The sequence below is a fragment of the Mchenga conophoros genome, linkage group LG6 (assembly GCF_057382185.1).
Source record: "Mchenga conophoros isolate Kocher_MC1m ecotype Shallow Benthic linkage group LG6, M_conophoros_male_GT1.1, whole genome shotgun sequence".
In the NCBI taxonomy this organism is placed as follows: Eukaryota; Metazoa; Chordata; class Actinopteri; order Cichliformes; family Cichlidae; genus Mchenga; species Mchenga conophoros.
This window is the reverse complement of record NC_140531.1, coordinates 14,726,092-14,739,041: the sequence shown is the minus strand read 5'-3', so window position 1 is coordinate 14,739,041 and position 12,950 is coordinate 14,726,092. Positions and strand designations below refer to the sequence as shown.

General features: G+C 43.3%; 1 protein-coding gene across 1 annotated transcript in view; it reads right to left on the bottom strand.

Annotated features, from left to right (window-relative positions):
* The window catches only part of gna12a (guanine nucleotide binding protein (G protein) alpha 12a), a 30,057-nt gene extending 23,949 nt beyond the window's left edge, over positions 1 to 6,108 (bottom strand). Inside the window, exon 1 of the mRNA XM_085276356.1 lies at positions 5,356 to 6,108. Within this exon, the coding sequence (XP_085132482.1) occupies positions 5,356 to 5,673 (318 nt within the window). The 5' untranslated portion in view covers positions 5,674 to 6,108. The remainder of the gene's footprint in view (positions 1 to 5,355) is intronic.
* Between the last annotated feature and the right edge of the window lie 6,842 nt (positions 6,109 to 12,950).

The following is a 12,950-nucleotide window of genomic DNA, read 5'->3' as shown; positions in this document are numbered from 1 at the left end:
GGTCTTGGCCATGGCGGAGTTTGGAGTCTGACTGTTTGAGGCTGTGGACAGGTGTCTTTTATACAGATGATGAGTTCAAACAGGTGCCATTCATACAGGTAACGAGTGGGGGACAGAAAAGCTTCTTACAGAAGACGTTACAGGTCTGTGAGAGCCAGAGATTTTCCTTGTTTGAGGTGACCAAATACTTATTTTCCACCCTGATTTACGAATAAATTCTTTACAAATCCTACCATGTGGATTCATGGATTTTTTTTTCACATTCTGTCTCTCACAGTTGAAGTGTACCTCTGGTGCAAATTACTGACCTCTGTCATCATTTTAAGTGGGGGAACTTGCACAATCGGTGGCTGACTAAATACTTTTTTGCCCCACTGTAAGTCACACTCTGAACGCATACACGTGTGGCTGCTGGTGGTTTTTTGAGGAGAACCATGTGGGATCTGTGTGGGAGGTCTCTTCCTGAGACTGAATATTCCTCCTTCAGTTCTACTTTTTTCTATTTCCGCCATCTAGTCTCTTGAACAGCTACTCCAGATGTCAGATTGAGGTGGGCTGTAACTTTCTGGAAGTGATGATGCAGCATTTACGCCCGCTTCACACAGCAACTATAAATATATACTTCTTTTCTCTCTCTCTCTCTCTCTCTCTCCAGCCAATTCTTGTGAACAACTGCGAGCATCACCAAAAATGTAAGTTAGCTATAAAAACCTTTGATTTTTGAATCGGTGAGCTCGCGCCGATCCATTACACCCTCACCGGCTCTTACTAACTCACTGCAAATGTGAGGCGTATTTCACAGCATCTCCAAGTCCAGAGCGGCTGAATTATTAAAGAGTTGTTGCTCATCTGTTCTATGGATCGTTACAATGACTCTGCTGTGAATAATTTAAGAGTGTCTCAGGGGTCAAAGTACGTGTGCTCTGTGTGTGTCTGTCAATGACTCATGACCCATCTGAATCTTTTGCAATAGTCAAATTTATTTGTATTGCTTAATCTCACACTGAAGAGGCTTTTACACACCCACAACATCAACATCTCCTGACCCGGCTCAGCGTCGTCTTTACAAATAACATGTGAAAACCAGGAAGTCAAAGAGAGAGAGCCCCCACCACCCACGCTTTTGAACATGGCTATAACAAAAAAAAAGGCAAATGCAAAGAGTGAAAAGAAGGTTTGACTAATGTATCTACAATGTATGTCTATTTCATGTGCGCGTGTGTGTGCAGTCTGACTTGGCTGCCCTCTGTGACTCAGTGTTGTGGAGTGATTTCAAGTCTGAGCCTGTTCAGACTTTTTGTTCAGAAATGCTGTTTTTGTTTTTAGGAATGAGTGAGATGGATGTGAACCTAAACAAGTGAGGAAATCCCACAGTGGTGCTTAAAACAAAGACACACACAAACACACATGCTGCATTAATGTGACGAACATGCAGACCCACTACCAGCGTGGACGCAGCGAACTTCCCAAAGCAGAATGACCGTGTGAGCTTTGAGTGAGTCACATCGACTCATGACACGAGCCTTATCAATTTACTAATCTGCCTCATTTGTATCATAATCCTCCATATTCCTGTCTGCGTCTCTTCCTGAGTGCCCGCATGTTTACTCCACTGTCTGCTTCCATGCCGATCAGCCTGTCACTGTCTGCCTGTAGCAAGTCAGTTATGTGCAGCTCAGTTTCAAAGCCTCCGAAGAATTCAGATGACTGACGTTGCCTTTGCTTTGGCCGATCTAAGAGGTCAGTACCAGAGGACTGCACACATTCTCTAACGAGAACTAGCTTGTGCGTTATCCGGACGTTCAGATGACGTCAGCTTGTGTGCATTTCTGGTCTGCCGCTCATGGGTTACTGTGAATCTCAGCTAGAAAAAGGGGAACAAAGGTAGGGCTAAACACTGGAAGTCAGGTTTGCTTACTGTTATGAGTCTGAACATGTTGGTAATTACACAGAAATGACAGACAGATGGCTGGCACTGCTGCCTCACAGCGAGGAGGCCCCAGGTTCAAATCCACCAGCTGGGACCTCTGTGGAGTTATCTCCCTGTGCTTGTGTTGGTTCTCCCTGGGTTAGGTTAATTTGCAATTCTAAATTGGCCGTAGGTGTAATTACGAGTGTGAATGGTTCCAACCACTACCTTCCCCCCACTGACCAGAAACTGGATAAGTGGAAGGAAAGGTGGATGGATGGACAGGTGTTGCATGGATGTTGTAACTCTTGTTGTAAACTGATTCAGAGTAATTCTAGTTTATCACTGATTATCTGGTTATAAACATTTGAACATATGCATGCACAAAGGCCATAAACAACATTCGCTTTACTTCCCAGGAAGTGCAGGTTGCATACTTCCCACAACTATGACCCAGTTTTTGACCGGACAACTTCCTTATGTGACTGACATAGGATACTTCCACACATGCACTGGCACCCCTGAACTTTTCCAAGCTATACCTTAAAGAGGTGAAAATGTAAAATCCTCCCAGCTCGGCAGCACAAAGTCTGGGCGATCAAGTTAAATAATTCCCAGGTTAAATTTATGCAGGAAGCAGTCTAGCGAATTCACAGCGAAGGAGTGGTCGTACTTTGCTGCGGGCCCTGCACGCGCTGCTCAGGCAGCCTGAAGCAAACAGATAGTCAGACTGAATGTGAAGCAGACTCCGAGTGTACAATATCCTTACTTCATTCGCCTGACATCCACGTGTAAAAACAGCTACATAGAGTAGACGGAGGAAATATCAATAAGACAAGAAAAGGAAAAAAACAGCTCAGAAGATTTTTTTACATAGGATATATGGGGATTTAGTATTTGAATCTTCTGCTTCCTGTTAACTCCAACCAAACTTCACCTCCTCTCCAGCCGTAGAGGGCAACGCCACAGGACGCACAAATTTAAATGAGTAACAGACTTTGATTGAAAAGCTCATTTTATGTGTTACTGGCCCTCAGTATCTGACCACACGGGGCGAAAAAACATTAAAATCTGATGTCTGAGCTGATGGGCTTCTCACAGTCATGGCGTGGTCAGCAGCGTTAGTAGCAGTTGCCTCCGGCAGATGGCTGGAGCTGGCAGGGTTCAGTTTCATTTATAAATGTTGTATTGAAAAGCGGCTCTCTTTCCTGCGTTAATGCAGTCCACCCCGCGAACTGCACTGACCTCCTCCTCCTCTAAAGCGACGCCTGCCTTCTGAGCCCACGGAGCCCCAGTGAACGATGGGACTGCAAGTGACATCAACACCAGCCACAAAACACAACACATGAGCGGGCAGCCGGTGCCAAAATATCTGCTGTGAACCAAACGAGCCAAAAAAGAAGAAAAAAAGAGAGAGAAAAAAAGCAGGCGAATACTTCAAAGAAATTCAAGAAAGGCAATGAGAGATAAAAGCTACCAGAGATAAGAGAAGGGAGCAGCCATCACATGCTCAGTTTAGAAAAATTAGCTCTTTTTTATTGCTGGTATTTATCTTCTATTGTGATAAAGAAATGCACCTCAAAAGTCCAAAATGACTCAGTGATCATTTACTTGCTAGTTAAGGCTAACTTAGATCAGAGGGGTTTTTTGTTTGTTTGGTTCACCTCTGACAATGGTTAAACCACAGATTTATCCACCGCTTGACAAGATAATCACTCAGACCGCATCTGAACTCCACCTCTCCGCTGTTTATTTCTGCAGGCCTAATTGTGCAGCACACCTGTGCATTCTCTTTCAGCTTTATCCGCCCTTCTTTCCTTCCTTTCCCACTTTGCTCTCTCACTCTTCATCAATAGGTTCCCATAAGACAGGGGGTTCCCCGCTACACCTGGTAGGTGACACTGATCTTCCACCAACAACCGCATCTAGCACACGATTGGCTGTTATTCCTTTGTGATGTGGGAAATCCAAACAGCGGCGTCCAAACTCAAAGAAGGCACATCATGTAGGATGCACACACATCATGTAGGATTAACTTTTTTTAAGTTCGGTTAAGCTGGGATTGCTTCAAAATGTCCTCGTTTTCCAACACCAAATTATCCAGATATGATTTTAACGCTCATTAATTCAACCACTGATGATAAATTCGTTATTATTGCTGTTGTATCATCTACATAGATGCTCAAAGGCCTTTTTCCAGCAGCCATCAGTCCTTCAGTGGCACATTGTGTCGCCCAGTGAACGTTTATCACGTTACAGGGCTGATTGATCATCGGGAAAACCGTTTTCCAATTATGTTAGCACAGCTTGTGCTGATTAAAGAAGCCATAAACGTCGAGTATGCGGAGCATCACCCAATTTGCCTGCATGAACCTCCAATAAACTCCAGATTTTACAACCACGTGTGCTACTCTCTTCAGCAAACAGCACTGAATCTGCAACTGAGCAAGAGTGCATCACTTCTCAACCAGAAGCTTTTTTTTTCTTGCAGTGGTGAGGTCACTCCAGGATCGTGGCCTTCTGTGCAGATTTGCAAAGAAAAAGCCGCATCCAAAAAGACGGGGAAAAGAGCAGACACTGAACAGAGGGATAAAACAGAAACGATTAATCATTAATGAAAATAACTTCCACTTACAACCCTAATACTAACATTCGCTCTTTATATACTTTACATGACGAATGACTGCAGCGCTGGTGAGGGAATTACAGATGTTTTAAGCGGGGTAATAGCTGGTAGTTTTGGCCTGGCCTATCAGCTCCTACACATCGCGCATTGTGTGTGTTTTCCGGAGTTTGGCTGCTGGTAAAGTATGTGGTGTGTGGGAAGATTGTGTTCTTGATCTGGCCCGAGACAGGACGGTCACTGTATACTTGTGTTTGGGGGAGGGTACTGAATACTGTCTTGTCTGTGCAGAAGTGCAGGCTCTTATCATCCTCGTCTGGGCTGTGTGGCACTCAGGACGGATGTGCTCATCCCTCAGGAATAGTCTGGTATTGTTAGCTGGTGAAGGAGGCCCAGCCATGACAGCAAACAAAGGGACAGGACGCACACACACACATAGACTCACTTCAGGATAAAAATATGCACTATGTCAACAGACCTCTGTGTGTGTTTAAATAAGTGTGTGAACCTTAGTCGCTAATGGCCCAGGCCTGCAGATATAAATTGTTCCCATCATCTTGATTTTCCTCAGAAAATGTTTTGGCTGTCTTAAAAAAATAAAAATCAATCAGATTTATTATAAAAGCTAAGACATAAGCAACTCATTCAAAAAATCTGAATAGTTAGAGCCACAGTGACCTAAAGTGTCAATTACTTGTGAAAACTTTCAAAATGCCCCCTCACTGTTGTCCTTCTCAGATATAAAACACGATTTGGATGTTTAACAAACACGGCAAACATTAGATATGTGGAGGATGAAGGCCCCCTCGAGCCACGTCTTTACCTTCAGTATATTCTCATAGATTGTGTCCCGGAAATCCAGAAGTGCCTTCTGATCAAACTCCTGCCCGTTAATGATGCGCATCTGTTTGAGGAATGTGGACTTTCCGCTCTCCCCGGCCCCGAGCAGGAGGATCTTCACCAGCCGCCGAATGGCTCTCCTCTCCCGGGCGATCATCGCGTCTATCTCCCGACTCCTGCGCCTCGCCTCCCGCTCTTGCGCCGCGTCGCTCTCCCGGCTCCTCTCCTTGCTGCCGACAGGGTCCCGGCTGGCCTCGGCCGGGAGCAGACAGCGGCTCAGGGTGCGGACCACTCCCGACATGGCGAGTCGTGGGAAAAGTTTACCGAAACTCCAGTGGGAAAATGTTCATTATAGGATTTTGATCCCCCACCCCCGGGATGGAAATGGTGCGACTACAAATTTCACGGATAAACACGATAAACACGCGTAAAAAAATAAAGTCTACATTTAGTTTGAGAAGCCGTTATCTAGTCTTCAACCGGCAGACAGCCCGTGTCCATCTTGGTTAGACCTCGCCATCCACAGAAATCACTCTGGACACAGAAACAAAGCCAGAAAGCAACAAAAGAAAGTTTAAACGCTCAAATGTTAGAGGCCCGAAAACAAAAACAGAAAGTTGACCTGGAGTCCGTGTGTTCATCCAAAGCACAACAACTGTAACAACGCTGAGGCTGTGGTATCTGACTCCGTGGGACAGCTATCCAAACTATCCAAACACAGCCAGCGGTTTGTGAACTTGGAAGCTCCTGCGGGCGGCGCTGGGACGGCCAGACTGCTGAGAGTTACTGATAATTCCCGACAGGGGGCGCTAGCAGACGGAAGGAAATACATATAGAAGGAAAACAGAAACATTTAGCGCTGCTGGTGATGCTTTCTCCTGCTGTGTGTGTGTGTGCGTCATCACTGGGAAATGTGGTCCTGCTCGGTTTGAGCACTTTTACAGCTCTGTTTGTGGATGGTTTATTGTCAGCGTCACACAGACTTTACATGTGGTCACAAAGGTTTACAGGCCAAGGTCAAAGATACCTGTGGCCCATTAGCACTGAGTAAAGTGGGGCACCCAAGGGGCTATTGGCTCGGCACTTTATACCCCTGTTGCACACCCTGTTTAATTTTTAGGTGTGCATGAAGCAGGAGGTACAAAAGTCCAATTTACCTTTGTGGCATAGCTGATGATGTTTGTGAGCGTGGGTCTGCAGGCATTAGTTTAGCAAAAAATATGAGACAGAGGCAGTTTGAGTACTAGATCAGGGGTGTCAAACATAAGGCATGGGGGCCAGAATCAGCCCACCAAAGGCTCCAATCTGGCATGCTGGGGGACTGTGTTTTCATAAATTTTGCAGCTTTTCTCCTGAAGTCCTCAGCAGTGGAAATTCATACGACACTGAAGTAAATAAGTAACAGGTAAAGAGTTAAATGACAGAAAGTTAATGTTTTTTCACTGCCAGACAGTCTGGGCAATCGGATACCAGAACCCTCTCTGTCTTTTTACATGTTTGTTTTTCAGAATTTAAGCTGAAGAGTCGTGCTGACAGATGTCTTTCATTTACTGCTGAAGCATTTCTGTATCATGTAGAAAAACTGCACTTCTTTTTCTTTAATTAAATATAGGATTAAATGTGTAGTTAAATTTCTTTACGCTGACAAACAGGTGAGTTTCACTGGTCCAGCCCACTTAAGATCAAAGTGGGTTGTAAGTGGCTCACGATGTAAAATAACATTGCAACACTGCAAGCTACCTTCACAAAAAGGACACCGAATGCTGCACTAAGTATTGAGTACTCATGTTAACATGTAATGAGGTATTAATGATTACTGAATACTCTTGAGTTGGAGTGTTGCCAAGGAATACTGTGGCTTGTGTGATCGCACACACCAAGATGATCTGTAGTTTTATACAGCTACACATTTTCTCTTTTCAAATGTTCGCTCCCAAATCCTGAAAGAAAGTCACACTGGCTAATCAAAATGTTTAAAATGATTGAAAACAATTAAGTTTAGTGCATTAGTTTGAAGTAGTCTCATGATATTTCTGAGCGGATGCAGCTTAGATCCATCTTGAGATATTCAAACCATTTTCTTTAGTTGAATTAGTCCAATCAGATTTCCGATTCGTGGTCTGTAATTTGTCAGTTATAGCTCAGACCAGAAATCGGTCTTTACTGACACTGATTTTTATCCATATTGCTGCAGTGCATCATAAAGCTCATCCTTTTAGCTTTCCATTTCCAATAATTTATTTTATTTAACTTTCACGTCTTTATGAAGCTCGCAGTTTTTACAATTTTGATCTAAATATTTTCCCAAAAGCCTCAAAATCTGACCACGTGTTTAGTGATCAGTGGAATTTCAAACAAACACAGCAAGCAGACAAACTTGCATTTTTCTACACTGTGTGTAATTGAGTTGGACACATTCCAGGTGCTGGATATTACCAATTTAACTTCTTACTATATGTGTAAACCAGGCCATCCCTCTATTTTCTTTACTTCTTATTCTGTTTAGGGTTACAGGATGAGAGGTGTGTGGCATACCCCAGCTGTCATGGAGTGAGAGTGGGATACACCCAGGACAGGTTGCCAGTCCACCAAAGGACTCATTCATGCTCACATTTGCATGTACAGCTAATTGAGAATCACTAATTAACTTAACATGCATGACAAGGTGCTGGCCAGACAGTGGATTCAAACTCAAGACCTGCAGGACCAGACCCTGATGCCCCTAAACAGATTAACAGATTTTGCCTCATTTAAACACATTAAACCACAAGATTTGAGTAGCAGCCAAGAGTTAGGGTCCCCTATTCCCTTTTGCTCTCAGAGACATGGGGAGAACATGCAGACTGCACAGAACATCTCCTGTGGATTACCAGACTTTTATTTTGGTAGAAATCTGCAGTGTGGTGCAAAAAAGGTTCTGGGTTCAGATCCACACTGGGACTTTTCTGTGTGGACCTGTGTGGGTACTCTGGCTTCCTTCCATAGTGCAAAGAGTGCTTGTTAGACTTATTGGTGATTCTGCATTGGCCGAAGGTGTTAGTGTGAATGGTTATCTGCCTGCGACAGACTGACAAGCTCTCCAGGGTGTACCCACGACAGCTGGAATATGCGCCAGCCCACCATGACCCTGAATTGGATGAGTGGATGAAAATGGGTGGAAATTAAAATACATCTGCAAGCCTGACTACACTGGAAAACTGAAAAAAGAGGAGGTATGCAATTTGGACTGTGACACTGTGTTGTTATATAACAATTTAAATGGAAATATTGTTGTGATATGTCAAATCAGAGTTAAAGTACGGTACCATTATATGTTGAAAAATCAAACAAGACATGTAAATACAACACAAACTAGTTTAAATGTTAAACTAATTAGCCTACAGCTTAACCTGTGCAAACTGATGTAGTCCAAATCTGTGTCATTTACTGGGAGAGAATGAAGTAATGAAGAATGAAGTCGGCATGCAGAGAAGACTGGGGCTACAAAGTGTAGTTTAATAAAAGTAGTTACAGAGTAGTTACAAGACAGCCTGCCTTTGTCTTCAGCACACTTCCTCGGGCTGCATGCCTTCTCCTCATTCACTCTCTCCACTCTTTCACTTCTTCTCTGTTGAGCAAGCCAAAGCGTAGCATCCATGCCTGGACCAGCCAGGCCAAGCCTTTCACTCAGCCAAACCAACAGGAGACCCTCTGCTCCACAGTGTCCCTGCCAGCTTGTCTGAGTCTAATCATCCACGGGATCCAGGTTGTTTCAGGGCTAGTTTCCCTACAAGAATAATCTCTCTCACACACACGCCAGTTGGGTCTGCGGACCTCCAGCATCGTTGGAGACGTCTTTCTGCCCACCAACTGTCCGCCGTTACCAAGACGGTGATGCGAGTCAAAAGGAAGTGGACTCAGCCGAAACCAGCCAGCTGGACGAAGCAGCAAACGCGGAGGTGGGGGTGGACTGCAAGGAGGAGTGAGGTCCAACAGAGAGAGTCCATTTGGACGAGCTGATAGCGTTCGCAGCCACAGTTTAAATTTGATTTCATTTGTGTTGTTTTAATTTGGACTGGTATCTCCTCATCCAAATCTTACTGGGACACAGTATCATGGTTTTACAGCCCATAAAGCATCATACATTCTCTCCTATGAAACATTTTGCTTGGCTGACTTCAAAGCAAATCCATCTTTATTTATATAGTTTGTAAAGATTTAAGGAAATCCAAAAATGTGCTCAGTCTTTACTCATTTCAGATGCCTTCAAAGGACACGAATGCTGAAACTCAGTTAGATGTTGAAATAGACACAGACAGCTGTTTGCTGACATAACTGAGCGATTATTACAAATTGAATATTACACTTGAAATTGTAAAAATGTGATGAAATTGAGGTTGTGAAGCAGGCAAAAGCATTGTTAGTTCAACACACTGATATCAGTATAGAAGACATTGGTTCACATTGCAGTTTTGTCAAGTCAAGTCAGTTTACCATATTTGCATGTAAAATTATATTACAGTTTATGAGGACATTGGAGGACAATACATTTTAACTTGCAGTTCCTCAAGTGGCCACTTGAAGCAGACTCTAAAAGGGAGTCAAGCCTCATTGACTCCTATGTTAAAATGTGCAGGTTTAAAGCACATTTAAAGCACATTTGTTCTCTATGGAAAGTTTATCCTCTCATCACAACAAATGACTTAATAACCCATCTACCTGGATGATTTAGTTAGGTCTGTGGCCATGTAATCAGATGGATGGAGCAAATCTGAGTCTGCTAAGCCTGTGCTGTGCGTGTGCAGTTGGAGCCTTTTGGAATTTCTTTTTAAATAAATTTCAAACAAGGAAAGATCTCCGGTTCAGTTTTGGGAGGAGAAATAAATCCCATTAGGGTTGCATCAGGACGGGTAGCCCGACTTCTAAATACAGTTCAAAACCAAAGGGTGATGACATCCATGTTCATGCTCTCTATATCTGTGACACACAAACCTCTGATTAAATGGGATTAATGGGATAGAAATCACATGATTTTTGGATCATGTGATTTCTACATGCTAACCTAACTCAAGGGCATTCATATGATTCATACTTTCTGAAAGCATGAGCAGGAGAATTATCTGAAATATCTTGCCAGTGGATTTTTAGTTTTAAAAAAAGGAATAAAGAGAAACCAAGAATTTGCCAAATGATTAATGGCAGAAACAATTAGAATTTTCAAAGCCAGTGCACGAAAATTATTAAGCTGAAAGTGAATCTAATTTGCCCATCCATTATCCTGCTTTTAAGTGTGACCAAATGAGCCCATGTTGTAGTAACAGCCTCGCACAGAAAAGCAAAAGTGAAGCATAAAAAGGTTGTTTTTGAGTTTGCAAATAGAAAAGTTCTATTTACTTGACATCCTCTTTGATCCACTATGCAAACACATCTAGTGGTTTGTTGTTATGATCCATGCTTCTCTTTTACATGCTGCTTGGGCTTCATTACAGTGTCTAATGGTATTTCTTCTTTAGTCTTTTGGTCCATGAACCTGGAATCAAGGCTATCGTAATAACCCAAATCTATATCGTCTTACATTTTTATCTTCATATTTCCTCGTATCAAATGTCATAGGCTGTCTACTTATCTGCCTTTGTTGCAACTTCAAAAGAAGACAGCACTTAATACTGCACTGATTGCAATCTACTTTTGAGGGGATAAAAATGGGCTCTGTGCCTTTGATTTGAGATAGAAGCTGTTTGAAAATGTAAGGAACACTTTTTCACGTGGAAATGTCCTGTTGCAGTTCTAACTTCCTCTGGACAGAGGGCACTGTTAGATCAGATTTTAAAAACAATATTTTTTTTTAAAAATCCAGTCATTCCTCACTTCAAAATCCCCCTTTTATCCCTCAATTTAAACAGTAGAGGAAGGAAGAGGGGCCAAATAAAATGCATGGTCAGCAAACAAGGTATCAGAGGCTGTGTGGGTAACGTGTGGTCTTTATTCACTCAGCTGTTGGGTTTGGAGTTGTGGAAGACGTCACTGTGCACACATGGACACATGTTAATAGAAGTTATTCTATTAAAATGTCTCCCTAATTTAAAGCACATCTGCAGCAGAGTACTGACCTAGAGCTGTGTGTGTCTACACATTTTATTTGTGTGTATGAGAAAAAGAGCGAGAGAGAAAGATGTCAGCGCAAGATTAAAATTCATACAGATAGCAACACACATGTAATTAGCCTAAAAGCCTTTTCATCAGGTTTGGCACAACGCTCACTCTCTCACACACACACGCGCGCACACACCAACACATACTAATGGACACCAGAGTCTGCTCATACCCACTAATATTCCACATTCACCTCTTAACACCACCGCAAATGGCATGTGTGTGATGGCACCGCTGCCTTGTGTGTGTGTTTTGTGTTTTACGAGTTATTTATATGCTAATGAATCTGGAAGGGCACGTTGAGTGGTGTGTGTGTGTTTGGTGTGTGCGTGGAGGAGAAGAAGGAGGAGGAAGGAGTTGCTACAGCTGAAGAACAGGGGAGGTAGGAGGAGAGGTAGAGGAGAACCTTGAAGACGTATGTTGCTTTTTTGTTGTAAGACATAACAACACGACTGCAGCTCCATCCTGAACTATGTTTACTCCCCACATCCTGTTCCCTGTTATTCCCACTTTACTCTGATGAAATATTGTTATTCAGGTACACTGTCTGGATGCCTGTCTGACTTGAGGTAGTTTGGCACAAAACACACTTTTTGTACCTGACTGCAATGCCAAATGTAGCTGTAAGCAGTGATTGACGGGCCCACAGTGCAACAGGCTTCTCTTCTTCCCTCTCTAATGGCAAAGCTGTGCTCGCTCCTCGATGTCAGCGAGAGGAGGCACAGTGGGTTGAATGGCAGTGTACGGCATTTTGCAACTTCTAGGGCTGGTGCATTACACCCGCTTACACACCTAATTTTGCATACGTTTGACATTTTTGGTGTATTTTTTTCCACCGTATCATTCACAAAACCATGTTAGTATCTGAGATCTGGGATTAGAGTGACAACAGCGCAACAAGGTTCTGCTGGGCAGTAACACAAGCCGTCCAAAGACTTCACAGCCAGCAGTTTATCCACATGAATCTTTTAGTTGCCATGCTCCAAGTACTTCTAATTTATGACATTCTTCATGCAGCCACCAGATGTCCTCAGATTCCTCTGCTATTTTCAGTCATTCTGTTGTGAATTTGCTGCCCTGTTTGGGATCATTTTCCTGTTGCATGACCCAATTTTAGCCAAGCTTTAACTGTCAGACAGATGGCCTCACTTTTGACTCTTTGTATACAGTGTGTTCATGGTCCAGTCAACGACTGCAAGGTTTCCAGGTCCCGTGGCTGCAAAACAAGCTCATTTCCATCCATTCATCCATTTTCCTCAGCCACCTCCTTCAGGGAGTACACTGAGGTGTTCCCAAGCCATCTAAGCAACATCTTTGGTTGGACATGCCTTAAACACTTCACCTAGAAAGTGTGGGAAAGAATCACAGTCAGACATCCAACCCTCCTCAACTGGCTCCTTTTGAGATGGACCCTCTCCTGAATGACCGAGCTCCTCACCCTTTCTC